Source organism: Sparassis crispa, assembly GCF_003851025.1.
Source record: "Sparassis crispa DNA, contig_000013F, whole genome shotgun sequence".
NCBI lineage: Eukaryota > Fungi > Basidiomycota > Agaricomycetes > Polyporales > Sparassidaceae > Sparassis > Sparassis crispa.
Genome location: NW_020939760.1, coordinates 843592 through 859402, shown reverse-complemented (window position 1 = coordinate 859402; position 15811 = coordinate 843592). Strand labels below are relative to the sequence as shown.

Here is a 15811-nt window from a genome sequence, read left to right as displayed (position 1 = left end):
ATTACCCTTGATCTACAATAATCACAGGACACGACCCAGTATACAAGGGGAGTAGACGACAGCGAACTATAACTTCGGGACATGGTACAAAGGCCTACATCAGACTTCAGAAGTATCCGATTCCAGACTGACTTCCTGTTTCCGTGTATTACCTGTCTTGCCGAATGAGATTCTATGAGCACCGAGAGTTGAACGTTGAACCTTCGGCATCATCTATCTCGTTGCCATCATCTTCGCTCGAATCACCGGGCGGCGAGTGAGGCCGCACCTTTCCGCGCGCCTTTATGTCTTTCTTGTTTCCTGATGCGTTCTTCCGGGAGTTTGTGGCATCGTCAAACGGATCGCCCACATCAACCGCCAATTTCCTGTTCGTGCATCAGCGAACAGAGGGAACGTCTACAAGATGGTCAACTCACTTGGGAGTCTGCCTATGGCTAATCCTCTTGTGTACGGGCGAGGCGAACGCCGGCTGGCCCGGACTCCTGGTTCTCCTACGCAGTTGTCAGAGTAAATCTCATCATCGCAAGTTTCCACACACTTGGTCGCCCGCGGCTTCTTGGGCGTAGCAAAGGCTGGTTCCGGTATCGCGGTGTTCTCTTTCTGCTCCTCTTCATCCTCAGAGCTGCAAGTGCAAGTCAGTAATCTTGTGCTTTCTCTTGAGGATCTGTCCACTCACCTTGGTTGGATGACTGCTCGATTCTGGTCACGAGCGGTGCGGACCGATCCTGCTTTCTCCTTCCCTTTGCGTGTTGGCGCCGTTGAAGCGGGAGAGCTATACCAATGACTGTGAGTTCTCAGAGGTATAAAGCATAGCGAATGGGCTACCTGGATGCTTCTCGGTTTACCGTCACGTACGATAAACTGTCTTTGGCATCTTCCGCAGTCCTGCAAGGTTGAAGGAAAGAAACGATGAGAATCTATCGACTCCAAAACCAATATAATTGTATACCTTTCTGGACTGCTCGGCCCGTTCGCAACCAAGTCTTCCTGGACATCTCTGCCTTCATCCTCGCTCGCACTGTCGGCTTCAATATCTATCCCGACATCCTTGCACATCTCCCGGAAACGCGGTTCCTTGAAGTATAATCGCTCGTCAAGCTTTTCGAGCTGCTTCGAGAATAGCTTCGTGAACCGGCTTCTAAACCGATCAATCATCTTCTCCAGGGCAGGGTCCTCGAGTAGGTTTTGCTGCGCCTCAGGAGTCAGTGTTTTCTTCTTTCGTCAGTTTAAATCCAGGACACTGACCTCTTCCAGGTTGGCGACGAGAGTATTCAAAATGAGTAATGAAAGTGGGTTCGGGTTGTCAGGGAAGTATAGTTTCCCAAGCAGCTGGCATAAGACCTTCTTGTCTTCCGCTAGTTATCGTCTCAATCCCATGATAGTGAAATCGGTCATAAAAGATGATATACGTACTCAGTCGTTTCTCATCGTGCAGCGCCTTCACGATGTCGATCGCAAGATCAACGTGCACGTCTGTCACTCCAGTGCTGGCCGCCTCTCTAAGATTAGCGTGCGTCACTCAGTTGTCAGCGAGCATCAATTATGCTTTTAGGGACTTACACATTTACCGACTTTTGCGGGTTCGTCCAGTCGATAAGCAGAAGCCCGAATTGGTACGGCGTGATCATCTCTTCATCTTCACCAAGTTCTTGATGTACACGGACTACCAGATCGTATGCCACCATCGCAACCTGTAAGCATGGAAGTAATTTATAAGTCGTAACATTAAATGGCAAGGATCGCGCACTCACAGATTGCATTCGACTCTGGTTTGTGGCCGAAGAATAACAGTAGGCGGGTAAACAATACGCCAGGCATTGACGCAACTGTTGATTTTGTGCGGTCACAGGTGACACATAAGCCAACACGAGACTGGCGAGGACCTAAGTTCAGGCTTAGCGGAGGCGTTTCTATGAGCAGAGTGAAAAACTCACTCTTTCATCAATCACCAAGCCGCAGAGCACTAGTTTGGATATGCCGATACACAAGATCGCCTGCACAGTCTCGGATTCTTCCACTTCGAGCGTTTGCAACAGGAACGTGACGATCTTCTCCGCCTGTGAGCAAAGTGAGCATCTGCCTGTTTTTTATAACAGGTTCAAGGAGATTACACGCACAACGTCTCCCGAACGACGAAGAAACTCCTCTTCGTACACCATCAACACATCAAATATAACCTGCAAGACTTTGACCTTCAATTCTTCCGGTGCACTCTGCACCTGATTGAGAAAGAGTTGGAAGGAGCTCATGGCCATGTTCTGGATGAAGCTGTCATCAGAAATCGAGATGCACCAAACAAGCTGCCTAATACAAACCTTCGCGATCAGGCAGCACAGGCCAAGACTGACTAACCCGCGTTCTCGGAGAGCTAGCTCTTTCCTCCTCACGGCAGGAATTATTAGGTCAGCAAGTACACCCTCTAGCGTCGAGTTCTCATCAAAGCTCTGGGGCTTAAATGAGGTCTTCAATATCATGGAGAGGGGAGAGGACGTACACCGTTTACGCGACTCAGCATGGCGATGCAGAGGGCAAGGCATCGCATATCCATTGCATCTGCCTTGGCACGCTCTTCTGATGTCATCTCTTGAGCTTCTTTCGACCGCTTCTTTGAACGACTTCTGATACTGCTCTGCGTAGTGTCGAAGGATGCGTTGCTATTTGACCGAGACTAGACAAACTATGGGTTGACCAGTTGTCAAAGATTCGCGATAGGCAACCCAACTTACAATTTGATCGAGCACATTATCCTCCCCGCCAATGCCATCTCGGAGCTCATGGACCATTTCCACAACGATTCGGATGAGCTCTCTCTCGCCAGCAGTCGTCTCCTTGAGCACGTCGAGACAGGGTTCCATCAAGTTTTCCGGCAGGAGCTCGTGCGTAAGCATCTCGCCTGCAAACAGAATGCTCTATTAGAGGAACTCCCGGAAAATGTGGTCGAGCACTGACGGACAACAGCAAAAACCTTGCGCCGTCCGATCTCGTCGGTGAAGTCACTTCGCGCTGCCAAGCGCAGCATCTCACCCACAACGAATCCGCACTCCAGGACCGCATCCTCTTTCCTATCCAGGTCTTCGTCTTCGTCTTCTGTTCCATCGGCACCTTCCGACTCTGCCGCCATACGCGCCTCTGTCAATTCCTCGATCGCATCCAGTAGCTCATTGCATGCTTCCTGTAAGTAGAAAGCAAGCGCAGTGACCACAGGTAAGCCGGTGTTCTCTAAATATTTCTCTGCATCGTGATCGAGGCAGTACGTGATAAAAACACGAGCGACGAGAGCAGATTCGGGAGCGAGGTTCTTCCAGAATTCATCTAATAGAGGGTATTTGAGTCCTGCGAGCGAGGTCAAAGAAGGAGAACGTACCGCTAAATTCCACTCCGTCGAGGATATCGACCCTGGTTACACAGAGCGATTTCAGCGCGTCAACCGCGACGTCCGCACCTTCCGGTCCTGCGACATCAAATAGCTTGATAAACTGGATCAAGCCCTCGAAAACGGATGCGCCCTCTACGCCATCGCGCATGATATCAAACCAGCTCCCTACCATCCTCCCTGCTACAAGCCGCACCGCGTCTTCTCTGTCGCACAACCCATCTCGTACTGCTTGTTCGCGCTGAGCAAGCGTCAGCTGTCGCGGATGCGTTAGCTTCAGCTCGTCTTCATGTGTACTTTTCCCTTTTGATGTTCGTGGGTCTGTGGGAAAAAGAACTGTAGAATATAAGAGCTTGCGGAGGCCTGGGTCCGTGTCGCGCGTGCGAGATAGTAACGTAGGTAAGGTCTGCGGCATCAGCGGTATATGCAAAAGCGCTGCACGGCGCACTTCACTGGATTGACATAAATTCTAAGCTACTGCACAACAAGATAGAGTACAGCCTTATGACTCACGGTACGGTGTCATAACAGAGACTATCGAGCAACACATCGAGGATGCTCGGCTCGTCCTCTGGGAGATCATTTGGATCTTCGCCGCCAAGTAGTTTCGAAAGACCGACGATAGCTAGCGCACGGATAGAGGACTCTCTGTCTCGTACACGTTCGATCAGGTTCTCTCTGAGGGAGGCATACATATCTTCACTGCAGAGGTTGCCAGGTAGTCAGAGATATCAATGCAAAAAATTGAAGTTTTCACACACTCAAGTTCTCCGAGATGTACCACTAGTTCGGCGACAAGACTTACACTCCGGAGACGCACTGTCTTGTCCTTTGCCACGAAACCTTGGAGGAGCCACCTAAGGAGACGCGAAACAAAGCGCACCGCCAGAGTATCGTCGTCATCTGAATTAGATGATGATCCGACACGACGTCCCTCCTTTGGCTGAGAACCTGAAGCGACCATAGCTCATGGAGGCAGTAATGACGACAGTGCAAAACACTCACATTTCTCAATCAAGAACTTGATATATGAGCTAATAAAGCGAAAAACACGCTCCGCTGGCGCTGGGCCTTTCTTCACCACAAGGACTCGACTGACCATGTCGATGAAGACATCGCCGAATTTCTTCTCGCCGGTGAGATTTACCGCAGCTCGTTGTTTAATAGGTTCCATTACCGCGGCTGCTTGCACCTGAAGTTTGTGCAATGCAACGCAATTCTTGCGGTGGTTTGCCATTGAATGTTGGGCTTGATCAAATATGGGTGGGATCAACTCCGGAAGCGACTCCAGAACAAATAAAGATTTCCGAGGGGCCATACTCGCAGAATTGGCAGGTGAAGAATGTCGAGAAACACCACGTGGTTGAAATTCAGTCTTCAGTGATGTCTTGAAGGTGCGAATATAGCGTCAGCTAGCGTGAGACGTATGACGTCGCAGCGTTGACTCGCCCAGATTCACTGACAGTACACCTGTGGAAAGGATGTAAGTTACATAAATACTGCTCGACATTGAAAATATTTCTCATAATTTTGAACTTACTTCAGCGGTGTGCGGTGGCAAGCCCAGAACGAGGTTGAACATTGTCAGAACAACACTTGACGCGACGCGTCATCCACGTGATCTGCGCGTCCTCTCACGAGCGTCGGGCCCTTTTCTCTCTTAAAGTTATGCTTAAACTTTATACTCCTTCTGTCGGTTCTGCTCCTTCAGGATATCACTGAGAGCAGTAGAGCTTGAAGCACAAGCCTTGTCTCGTGTTCTATACAGCACTTTGTATGATCCTTTCTATGCATTAGATCTGAGTCTACGCCCCGAAACCACTAATGTCGTCACTTCGGAAGTGCAGTCTTCAGTCCAGCTGATCCACGACCAAAGAACGGCCACACGATCTGGTGCGTCATGGTAATAGTGGTGCCCAGCTCCTCTGCAAATGTCCACACAAGCCCAGGGTTCTTTTGGAACCCACGCCCCACAAAGACCACATCGGCCTGGCCCTGTCGAGCGAACTCAGCATAGTACAGCGGTCATGTGTATGCAAATACCTTGGTGAGGATACTCTCTGCGAGCTTGCCATCCGTGATCGAGCCGACAGCGCCGACAAGAAGCTTGTCCCCATTTTCCTTCTTGACAGCCTCAGAAAACGGTGCCTGGTAACCAAGTCCGCCCTTGACCTTCTGCATAGGATGGGTTCCTCCGCTGGAGACGTCGAGGAGGTCGACACCGTGCTCGGCAAGAATTGAGGAAAGCCGAACAGTATCCTCAATGCGCCATGAGGGCTCATTGGGTAACGACTCCTCGAGCCAGTCGGTCGCGGAGATCCTCAAAACATCGTCAGATATTGGCATAGGCTTCGATGCACCACGTTAGTCGCTCACCGGAGGAAGAGAGGCATCGAAGGCGGGATGACCGCACGCACGGCATCCACGACTTCAAGCGCGAAACGCGTCCGGTTCTCGAAGCTCCCACCATACTCATCCGTACGCTTGTTAGCTACAGGGCTTAGGAATTCTCCGAAGAGGTATCCATGGGCAGAATGGATCTCAATGACATCGAAACCGGCCTGGAGCGCACGGCACGTCGCAGCAACAAAGGCAGTAACGATCCTCTGGATTCCTTCCTTGGTTAACTCCTTCGGTTTCGCGAGCAGGTCATTGTATGGAATCGCGCTCGGAGCAACAACCTCGTCCGCCCAGCCGTTCGCATACAAGGGGGCGACGGCGCCAGGGTGTACCCATGGCGCGCATGTGGACGCCTTGCGCCCTGCATGTGCGAGCTGCATCGCAATCTTCTGGTTCTGCGAGTGCGCAAACTCAACAATCTTGCGCCAGGGCTCAATGTGCTCGTCGCTCCAAATTCCTGCGTCTTCTGGGGTGAGACGTCCTTCAGGCAGCACTGCACTCGCCTCTACGAAGGTCAGGCCGGGCCCCCGTGTGAAGATACCGCCCACTGCATGCACGTCAGTATGTGCTATCCACTATAGTGTGACGATTGCACGTACAGTGAGCCAGGTGCCATGCGTTGACCTTGCCATCCTCCGCCGAGTACTGGCATAAGGGTGATAACTGGTGAATGAAGGTGTCAACTTTCTGCCGTCTGTCGCAGCGCAGACGCTACGCACGAAAATGCGGTTTTGAAACTCCACGCCGCGGATTTTCAGCGGCTGGAAGAGCTTAGGGATGGGTTTCCCATCAGGCTGAGGGTCGGGCGCAGTGCCCGCTGCTGGGTACTGTGCGGGTGTATAGTAGGAAACACCAGGAGCAGGGGAGTTGTATAAGGCAGGCGAAGCCATGATGATGTTGGGGATACTGGAGATACTGGAAACGCTGAAGATAAAGGGAATGCTATGTGAAAAGGAAGCTAGAACTGTAGGCCGCTTTTATAGCCGTGCGGTTTCGGTCATATGTTGATGTCTGGAAACTGCCAGAGATGTTGATGACCGTTACTCGGTCAAGTCAAATATTGTCCCTGGATCAGTCAGCAACATCGAGAAGAGGCAGATACTGGAGATACTGGAAACGCTGAAGATAAAGGGAATGCTATGTGAAAAGGAAGCTAGAACTGTAGGCCGCTTTTATAGCCGTGCGGTTTCGGTCATATGTTGATGCCTGGAAGTGCCAGAGATGTTGCTCAGCCAAGTCAAATATTGTCGCTGGATCAGTCAGCAACATCGAGAAGAGGCGACAGGCTATAGCCGCTTCAGCGACAGTCAAGAGAAAGGAAAGAAAGAAAATTCAACGCGCCAATCTTAATCATCCCGGGGCTAAGCGATGTGAGAGCAGGAGTTTGGCCGGAGTGTCGCGCGCACTGGCAGGGGATTTGGTGAGCTCGGGGGAGCTAACCTCTAGAACTTGCTGGTGAATACTGCAAGCGCTCTCTCGTCTCTAGCTGTGAGCGCTTGAGCGAGGGTACGGTCGCGATAACAGCTCAAACGATCATGTACTCGCCTGGTATGAGTACTGTGAGTACTGATGACGCAATACCGTGTGATGATCTGACAGAATCGGCAGATAAATCTCGTCAAGATAGATCTATAACGGCGGCGGGATCCGACTACGTTTGCAAGCGTTTCCGTCTGCGAACCGTCGGGGAACGCCATTCACCAGAACTTGCAAGTTTGTTCATGGAATGACACAATTCTGCTGCGACGATATTTCCGCCGTGGCCTCGGGAAATATCAGCCCCAGACGTGTTTTGCGAGAGGGTTGTACGTGTTATACTCGGACGGTGACGGTTATTCTGCGATATCAACTTCCATGCAATTCATGAGGTGCCGTCCGCGCGGTCAGTCTCAGCAGCCTTATCGACATTCAAGGATAGATTAAGGGGACATCGGTGTTGTAGGGGTAGGGTGGGAGTCACAGAGACCACAAGCATACTGCAGCCAAGACAGTACTTATCCCGTAGAGCGCTAATGTGCACCAGGCTTCAAACAATGCCTTTACCGAAAGGACGTAAGGTCCTATTGTAACTCAAAAATCATACTGTGCTGTCCGCCCCTGGCTCGGAGGGGTGGACTTTCCAAATTCCACACATTCTGAATGGTTTGCATGGGGTTTTGACAAATTTCGGGGATTTGGCATTGACCCATTTTCGGGGATCGTGACATCGCAGTTCTTACTAGTATTGGAGTTATGGGGGTTCCTCTCACCGCCGGCGTCCTTCCGTACGCTGTTGAAAGTGGGCAAGCTGGCACCCATCTCGGAGATTGCCGTCGGAGTTTCCCGTAGCAGCATGGTCGAGAGAGAATTTAAATCTATCGTCGCTGCTGTGCTTTGCTGCTTGCAATTGTACAAAATGCGCATCACTTCTTTGTGCTCATGTGGTTAGCATCTGACATCCGCCGTGTATACAATTCAATCATCCCGGCTGCGGATGTTTCGATGTAGTGATACATTTTGGACTTCCCGCTCTGTGCCATCCTTCAAAGTGCGGCCTAGTAGTATTGTCTCTTGTGCTCGTGTAACTTCCTTTTCTTAATTCTCGTTGGATCAGACTGTTCACTGCAGATTTTTCTGACCTCGTTTGATGTCGATTCCTCAACGTGACAGCGACCCTGTTTGATATAAAGAAGGTCACGATCTAATCACCATTCCTGGCCTCGTTATAGCTGAACAGCATGCGCACTACGGACACGCTCGTGAGGCGCACTCAGTGCTTGATGCAGAGTGCCGTGTCCCTAGACCGTGATCCTCTTGCCAGTTTCCCGTCCGATGTGGCCGATAAAGAAGTGGAGTTGTCCCCGGCTTACTAAACCCTCAGTCTACTCTATATTTCCTCCTACGCCTACGTCTCAGTCTACATCCATATACTGATTCTAATGTCACCAGTTCCGTAGTATGCTCTTCCGTCCAATAGATCCGCGACTGAAGAATCCCCACTCAATCTGGTGAGCAAGGGTGATGGTCGCGCCCAAGTCTTCTGCAAATGACCACACAAGCCCAGGGTTCTTCAGGAACCCACGCCCTACAAAGATCACGTCGGCCTGGCCCTGTACAGCGAATGCAATCAGGACAGTTGACCTATCATCGTTGGAATCCTGTGATATACCTTGGTGAGGATACTCTCCGCGAGCTTGCCATCCGTGATCGAGCCGACAGCGCCGACAAGAAGCTTGTCCCCATTTTCCTTCTTGACGGCCTCAGAAAACGGCACTTGGTAACCAGGTCCGCCCTTGATCTTCTGCATAGGATGGGTTCCTCCACTGGAGACGTCGAGGAGGTCGACACCGTGCTCGGCGAGAATTGATGAAAGCCGAACAGTATCCTCAATGCGCCATGAGGGCTCATTGGGTAATGACTCCTCGAGCCAGTCGGTTGCGGAGATCCTGGATGCACTATCAGATATAGTTATATGCTTTGGTGCTCACATTAGTCACTCACCGGAGGAAGAGAGGCATCGAAGGCGGGATGACCGCACGCACGGCATCCACGACTGCAAGCACGAAACGCGTCCTGTTCTCGAAGCTCCCACCATACTCGTCCGTCCGCTTGTTTGTTACAGGGCTTAGGAACTCTCCAAGGAGGTACCCATGCGCCGCGTGAATCTCGATCACATCAAAACCGGCCTGGAGCGCACGACGCGTCGCAGCGACAAACGCTGCAACGATCCTCTGGATTCCCTCTTTGGTCAACTCCTTCGGTGTCGCGAACAGGTCCTTGTACGGAATCGCACTTGGGGCAACAACCTTTTCTGGCGAGCCACCTGCGTACGCTGGAGCGAGGGCGCCCTGATGGATCCACAGGGCTAAGGTTGACGACTTGCGCCCTCCATGCGCGAGCTGGATCGCGATCTTCTGGTTCTGTGAATGCGCGAACTCAACGATCTTGCGCAACGGCTCGGTCTGCTCGTCACTCCACAGCCCCGCATCTTCAGGACTGACGAGCCCCTCAGGCAGCACCGCGGTCGCTTCCACGAAGGTTAGACCCGGTCCGCGAGTGAAGATGCTGCCCACTGCTCAGTGCAACCTTGACGTCAGGATGTACAATGCGAAAAGGGGTGATGATCGGGCGTACGGTGCGCTTGATGCCATGCAGTGACCCTGCCGTCTTCTGCAGAGGACTGGCCCATCGGAGAGACCTGGAACATAGGTTATGAAAGACTCTATACGTTGTGGCATATCATCTGCTCTACGCACGAAGATGCGGTTCTGGAACTCAACACCACGGATTCTCAGCGACTGGAAGAGCTTAGGGATATGTTTGCCGTCCGGCTGAGGGTTGTGCGCAGTGCCGGCGGCAGGGTACTGTGCGGGGGTAAAGTAGGGAATTCCAGGGGCTGGGGAGTTGTATAAGACAGGCGAAGCCATTACGGCACGGAAGATGCTAAAGACAAAGACGATTGTGTGCAATCGTCGGCAGCTGCACGCAGCTTTTATAACTGCGAGACTGATGCTGCTGAATGATCGCCTGAGAAGTTGGTGAACATTACTCAGCCAAATCGAACTGTGTCAGCAGCATTGAGGAGAGAAGCGTGTCGATAGCCGACAATCGGCTCCACGCATGCGTTTTGCACGTAGAGCTAAGGAGTGCTCGTGGTTCCAGTGCATGATTATTTGATACTGGGCACTTGCTGTACCGACGATCGAACGGAATCGGCACTCGTCATGATCAACTTGATCAATATCGTAGGTGTCGGTGTCAGTATCGAATCGCTAACCAAATTCCACCCGAGTACCGTAGGACCAATGGAAGCCGGTGATCACTTTGGCTTTTCCGGCTTATATTACCAGGCGGTCTTTGCCTCTCACATGCAACCGCAGGCTACAATTACAATAAGTACAGCTGTACTTAGTAGCTCGGGGAATATCCTACCTGCATCTGTACTCTGTTACATGACGACTTACTGACAGCTAGAGACTAGCACATCACCGCAAACCCTGGAACGCGGCGTCGATGACGGCTTTTTGCTGCGTAGCAAACAACTTCGCTATGCCCGGCGCAGGGACGGCGTCTTCCCTCCTTCCTCTGTATGACACCCGACCACGTCCCAGCTTCTCCAACACGGCATCAACCCTGCATCCAGCATGCGTCCATGCACCCTGATTTCGCGGTTCCTCCTGTAGCCAGATGACCTCCACCGCGCTCGGGTAACGTTCCAGGACGTGCTCGAGCTCAGTAAAGGGGAACGGGCAGAGCTCCTCAACGCGGACGAATGCGACGTTCTCCAGGCCGCGCTTCTGGCGCTCTTTAACCAGGTCGTAGTACAGCTTTCCCGAGACGCAGATCACGCGCTGGACATGTTCCTTAGGTGCAGCGAGGTCGTCCAGCACGGGACGAAATTGGGTTCCAGGCTCGAGATCGGCTAACGAGGACGAAGCGGACTTGCAAAGAAATGTCAACATACGATCGGAGAACTGCTGAAGAATGATACGAACAGGAAGTCGAAGCAATGCCTTAGGACCAGCTACGATTAGCGGTTTCCGGTAATTGCGCAGCATCTGCCGCCGTAAGAGGTGGAAATACTGCGCGGGGGTGGTCGGAAAGACAACGTGCATGTTGACATTGCTGGAAGAGCCTTCCTCATTGTACGTGTAGGGGTCGTTGGTCAACTATAGAGGCTGGTTAGAACCTATTTTGTCGATTATTCCTGATCAGTGACTAGCCTGAAGCATTCGTTCAATTCGAGACGACGAATGTTCCGGTCCAGCACCATCAAGTCTGTGGATATATATATATCAGCAATTGAACGACTTAACATTTTGACATATGACCTACCCATGCGGGAGCAAAAGCACGATACCGCTCTGCTTCAGCCACTTCGCTACACGATTGTGAAGAGATCAGCCAGGGACAAAAGATGATTTGAGACACGCACTCTCAGCGGACGAAATGAAGGTATCGATGATGACCTGATCCAGGGATCAGTGAGTTTACTCCGGGTCAGTAGCAAACATAAGCCGCAATATCTCACCTGGGCACCATTGAAGAAGTCGCCAAACTGTTTTATTTTGTAGGAGTTCAGTCACTGCCAAAAAAACAACACTGCATTTCACTTGCCTGAGCTTCCCATATAGGCAGAATATTCGCCGTCTCCCAGCTGACACCGTACTCGAACTGACGTGTATGATTAGCGAGACGCATGGTCCTATCTTGGCTGGGACTTACACCAAGAACCGCCATCTCGCTCAGTGAGCCTCAACAAGCATTCCTCGCGTTAGCCACCAATAAGCATAGATGTTCGTACTCACTATTCGCAAGCTCGAGCCTGCCCGGACAGTCCAATGCAGCATTGAGAGGTACAATGACGCCCTCCGTCTTCTGGTCGACGAGCATGGCGTGCCTGCAACGAACGAACAAATCAGTCTTCGCTCTCGCACCCAATGGCAATTAAGAGAGCTCACCGCTGGCTAAACGTCCCACGGCCCACATCTTGCCCAGATATCCGCACGTCACAGCCTTCGAGCATGAGGGAGCCGAACGCCATCGCCTGCATAATCAAGTATCAAAGGTGAACAGGAAGCACGAACACCCGTCCAACCTCCGCGGTAGCCCAATCCAAACCCTGTCCAGCCTCGAGAGACTGCAGTCGGTGCTTCACATGGCGCTGCAAGCGTGGGTGGATTTCCTTGAGAAACCGTATCATCAGATTCCGAGCCAAGTACCAATCGGAAAGAATTATTCACAAATCCCTCCGGCGTCGCAACACTAGCACGTCCAACGTGCAGAAGGGTGTCCCGCGAGACCCCCGTCTCTAGGTCACGTACAACGTCTGTGCTTGCCGGCCACACGAGTCCGCTCCAGTGGCCCTGAAGCATCGGGATGCTCAGCGCGAGCTTGTATGCGTCCGCGGCGGTGAGTTCCGACGTGAGGAACGACTTATACGAGTCGCGCACGGACGCGGCGTCTTCGGGCTTCAGTACCGTATCGCTCTAACGATCAGACACACAGAGTACATGGTGAGAGCTAATGCAAGAGAGAACAGAAGAACGTACGATGAGATGGTCCTCGTATAGAGCAGGCACCGACCTGCGTGAACGGATCTTCTCGTACATCAGCGGTTGAGTGAATGCGGGCTCGTCGAGCTCGTTGTGTCCCCTGGCCAAGAGGAGTCCTCAGTAATGCACTTTTCGCGTTCTCAAAATTACACTCACCAGCGGCGATACACGATGAGATCCACGACAATGTCCTGCAAGCAGGAATCAGACGAGTATTGTGAAAGGAGCATGGAAATCCTACCTTACGGACGTAGTTCCGATATTTGAAAGCAGTCTCCACAGCCCGCGCTACATCTGCCAAGAAATGGCACGTCAGCCTATCGTGAAACGCAAAATTACTACACGGACCTTCAGGATAGTCGCCGTTGACGTGAAGAATGGGCGCATTGATCATTTTCGCTATGTCCGAGCAGTAGAGGGACGACCGAGCCGACGATGCTGGGGTGGTGTACCCGATGCTGTACCGTGTCCAGTAGGCCCTGTAATACAAGGTGGACAAAATGAGATGCTTCTCACCTGTTACTGTGAGAGAAATAACGCGTCAGGTAATAGCAGACAAGATACTCATCGCGTACGACAAAAGAAGTTCACGTACTTCACAACGATGTGTACAGTGCCTCCGACCGTATAATGCGGTAGATTACCTGTCAAATATTCAATAGATGCATCTTAACTCAGGAATGACCCTGCAACTTACTAAGTCCGAGACCTTCCATGATAATACCCTGTCCCGTGAAACTCGCATCGCCGTGCAGTTGTACGCAGAGCACCTTGTCCCCAGGCTTGCACTCAGCGGCCGGTGTTCCATCCCGCAACATCTCTTTCAGGAGTGCAAACTGCTTTGCCCGTGTCTTTCCGAGGGTAACAGGGTTGATGGCCTCTAACGCAACAATATTTCGTTAGCTAAGGACAAGCTGACAGGAAGGCGCGTAGATATACCCAGATGTGACGGATTTGGGAGGAGAGAGACCTTGACCGGCTTTTCAGAACCATCATAACGCAAGCTTGGGGAAGCAACTGGTGGAAAAGAATAAGCCATTAGCATTCAGCCGACAGGAGTTCCAGCAGTGCTCACCAAGATGACTGATGACGTCCCCAGACGCACCAAGCTCTTCGGGTATCTCAGATCCACCTTTAATTTTGTGGAAGAGCGCAGCAGGGGAAAATTCAAGTAAACCAGTGAGCAAGTTAAGTCGGCCGCGGTGGGGCATTGACAGCACGATATTTTCGACCCCGGCTGAGGGATTAGATTCAGCAAAGCATCAACAAACAGGTAACGCGGACTCAAGTACATCTTGCAGCAGCGCCAAACAGTGCGTCCAGTGCGGGCAGCATCGATTCCCCGCCTTCCAACCCGTACCGCTTAAGGTTCGGGAACTTAAGCTGTAAGAACTGGTCGAAGATCTCGCTTTTCGCAAGCAGTGAATGTATCCGCATTTTCGCGTCCGCACTGATATTCGTTTGCCCAGGCAGTTGGGATTCTAGCATGTGTGAGAACCACAAGCGCTCCGTCTTCGACGGGGAGTGCATGTATTCGTACGCGATGCGTCCGACGTATATGGAGCGAAGATGCCGCGTGATGTCCTTCAGCTTCCATTCTTCCTGCATGTCTCCTTCCTCTCCAACGGGTTTTGACCACACAATGCCGTTCACGTCGTACTTCTTGTCGTTGTCAATGAGACCATAGCGAGTCGGATTAAGCGCGGCGACTTCTTCACGTTGCAGGATGTCCAGGGGGTCGATGCTAGCAGCGCGATGGCCGTGAGTGCGTAAGGAGTCGACATACCGCAAGAGTGGCGCGTTGACTCTGCGATTCTTCAGCTGAACCGCGCTGTCTGAATTTAACGTCAAATTTGTAGCTACACTGTAGATTTGGATGACCCAGCGATGATAGACGTACAGTCCGGAAGAGAGAATTTGCGAGATTCACGGTAACCGTACGACTCATCGTGGTACGCACGACGTATCTGAATACCTGGACGAGCCGTGCGAGATAACAGTGCAGCCTTCATAAACGCAGTATATCTCCCCATCGTAGATATTCCTAGTGGGCTTCAGAGTTATGTGAGCATGAGGTAACAGCTTGACTACTCTGAGAGAAGATGTGGGTCGAGGTAGAAGCTGAGCAAGGTGGTGGAGAGGATCAGACAACCTCAGGCCCATCGTAACTCAAGGTCGGGGAACGTGCGAATCACATGGTTGTATATGTACGGTCCTCCGTCGGACGCGCTTTTGAAAGCGCTTTTCATACGCTATTGAGCTCGTCAAAAACAAGCACTGTCGGCTGCAGCGATCGTATGAAACTATCCTCGGTGAGGTGCTTCCAGTCTGAAGTTTGAACGTGTCGCAATGACGCGTCGCTATCCGATCGAAGAGTCACATGTGCGCACACCTCTACTGTAAGTTCACTCTATTCTACGGAAAGGACAGTTGCTAATATTACTGACAGAGGGCCACGGTATTGAGGAACTTATCTGGAGACACTCGACAATCCTCTGAACGCATCTAGCAATTCTAGACCATCTACCCGCATGGCAGCATAACACCCATCACTGTGCCTACGAAAGGAGATTCTTCCACGTCGCTCTCAGCACCTTCCGGTAGCAGCGACCAGTCCACGCAGTATTCGCACATACACTTCATACACAGAGCGATGCGTCGAGCAAGGCCCATACCAATTCCGCACCAACAGTCCAGTTACCCCCCACCGCCCGTGCACTTTGCGTCTGTCCGTCAGCGAAGCGGCGAGATCAACAGTACTGGGTGCGAGGTAACCTCTGCGGCGGGGCGGCCCATGTGTACGCGCGGATGCTCCAGCATGCGAAACACTTCCCGCAAGCGGGAAGAGAGACGAGAAACTTCAAGGTATAGCACAGACAGGAGGATTGTCGTAGTCTTCTCCTACAGAGAGACGACGGCGGGAAACGTAGCGCAACGACCTTCTATAGTGAGAGACGAACCCGGGACGAAACGTGCTGAAGCACTACTAGGCCAGGTCTATACC

General features: G+C 51.9%; 4 protein-coding genes across 4 annotated transcripts; all 4 read right to left on the bottom strand.

The window, feature by feature from the left end:
- Positions 1–172: 172 nt before the first annotated feature.
- On the bottom strand, positions 173–4691 carry SCP_1402980 (hypothetical protein; the record flags this gene model as incomplete). Its single annotated transcript, XM_027764002.1, has 20 exons — positions 173–365; positions 417–491; positions 539–622; positions 677–772; positions 826–885; positions 950–1188; positions 1246–1355; positions 1414–1499; positions 1561–1691; positions 1752–1883; positions 1935–2057; positions 2118–2258; positions 2316–2444; positions 2495–2668; positions 2727–2893; positions 2950–3312; positions 3365–3825; positions 3887–4075; positions 4135–4324; positions 4379–4691. 20 exons carry the CDS (start codon positions 4689–4691, stop codon positions 173–175), a joined length of 3456 nt encoding a protein of 1151 aa, XP_027619803.1.
- A 512-nt stretch (positions 4692–5203) lies between these two features.
- On the bottom strand, positions 5204–6663 carry SCP_1402970 (NADPH dehydrogenase afvA; the record flags this gene model as incomplete). The annotated part of the gene is made up of 5 exons (XM_027764001.1): positions 5204–5368; positions 5417–5693; positions 5750–6320; positions 6373–6436; positions 6493–6663. 5 exons carry the CDS (start codon positions 6661–6663, stop codon positions 5204–5206), a joined length of 1248 nt encoding a protein of 415 aa, XP_027619802.1.
- Positions 6664–8694: 2031 nt separating this feature from the next.
- On the bottom strand, positions 8695–10179 carry SCP_1402960 (NADPH dehydrogenase afvA; the record flags this gene model as incomplete). Its single annotated transcript, XM_027764000.1, has 5 exons — positions 8695–8862; positions 8922–9198; positions 9254–9824; positions 9887–9950; positions 10009–10179. The coding sequence occupies 5 exons, from the start codon at positions 10177–10179 to the stop codon at positions 8695–8697; spliced, it is 1251 nt and encodes a 416-aa protein (XP_027619801.1).
- A 558-nt stretch (positions 10180–10737) lies between these two features.
- SCP_1402950 (2-oxoglutarate dehydrogenase, mitochondrial) lies at positions 10738–14840 on the bottom strand (the record flags this gene model as incomplete). The annotated part of the gene is made up of 23 exons (XM_027763999.1): positions 10738–11193; positions 11248–11421; positions 11476–11530; positions 11588–11633; positions 11688–11721; positions 11784–11810; positions 11870–11926; positions 11978–12006; positions 12061–12152; positions 12214–12299; positions 12351–12437; positions 12496–12741; positions 12805–12907; positions 12964–12998; positions 13049–13101; positions 13156–13265; positions 13324–13329; positions 13403–13451; positions 13505–13687; positions 13747–13824; positions 13883–14044; positions 14100–14642; positions 14708–14840. The coding sequence occupies 23 exons, from the start codon at positions 14838–14840 to the stop codon at positions 10738–10740; spliced, it is 2844 nt and encodes a 947-aa protein (XP_027619800.1).
- Between the last annotated feature and the right edge of the window lie 971 nt (positions 14841–15811).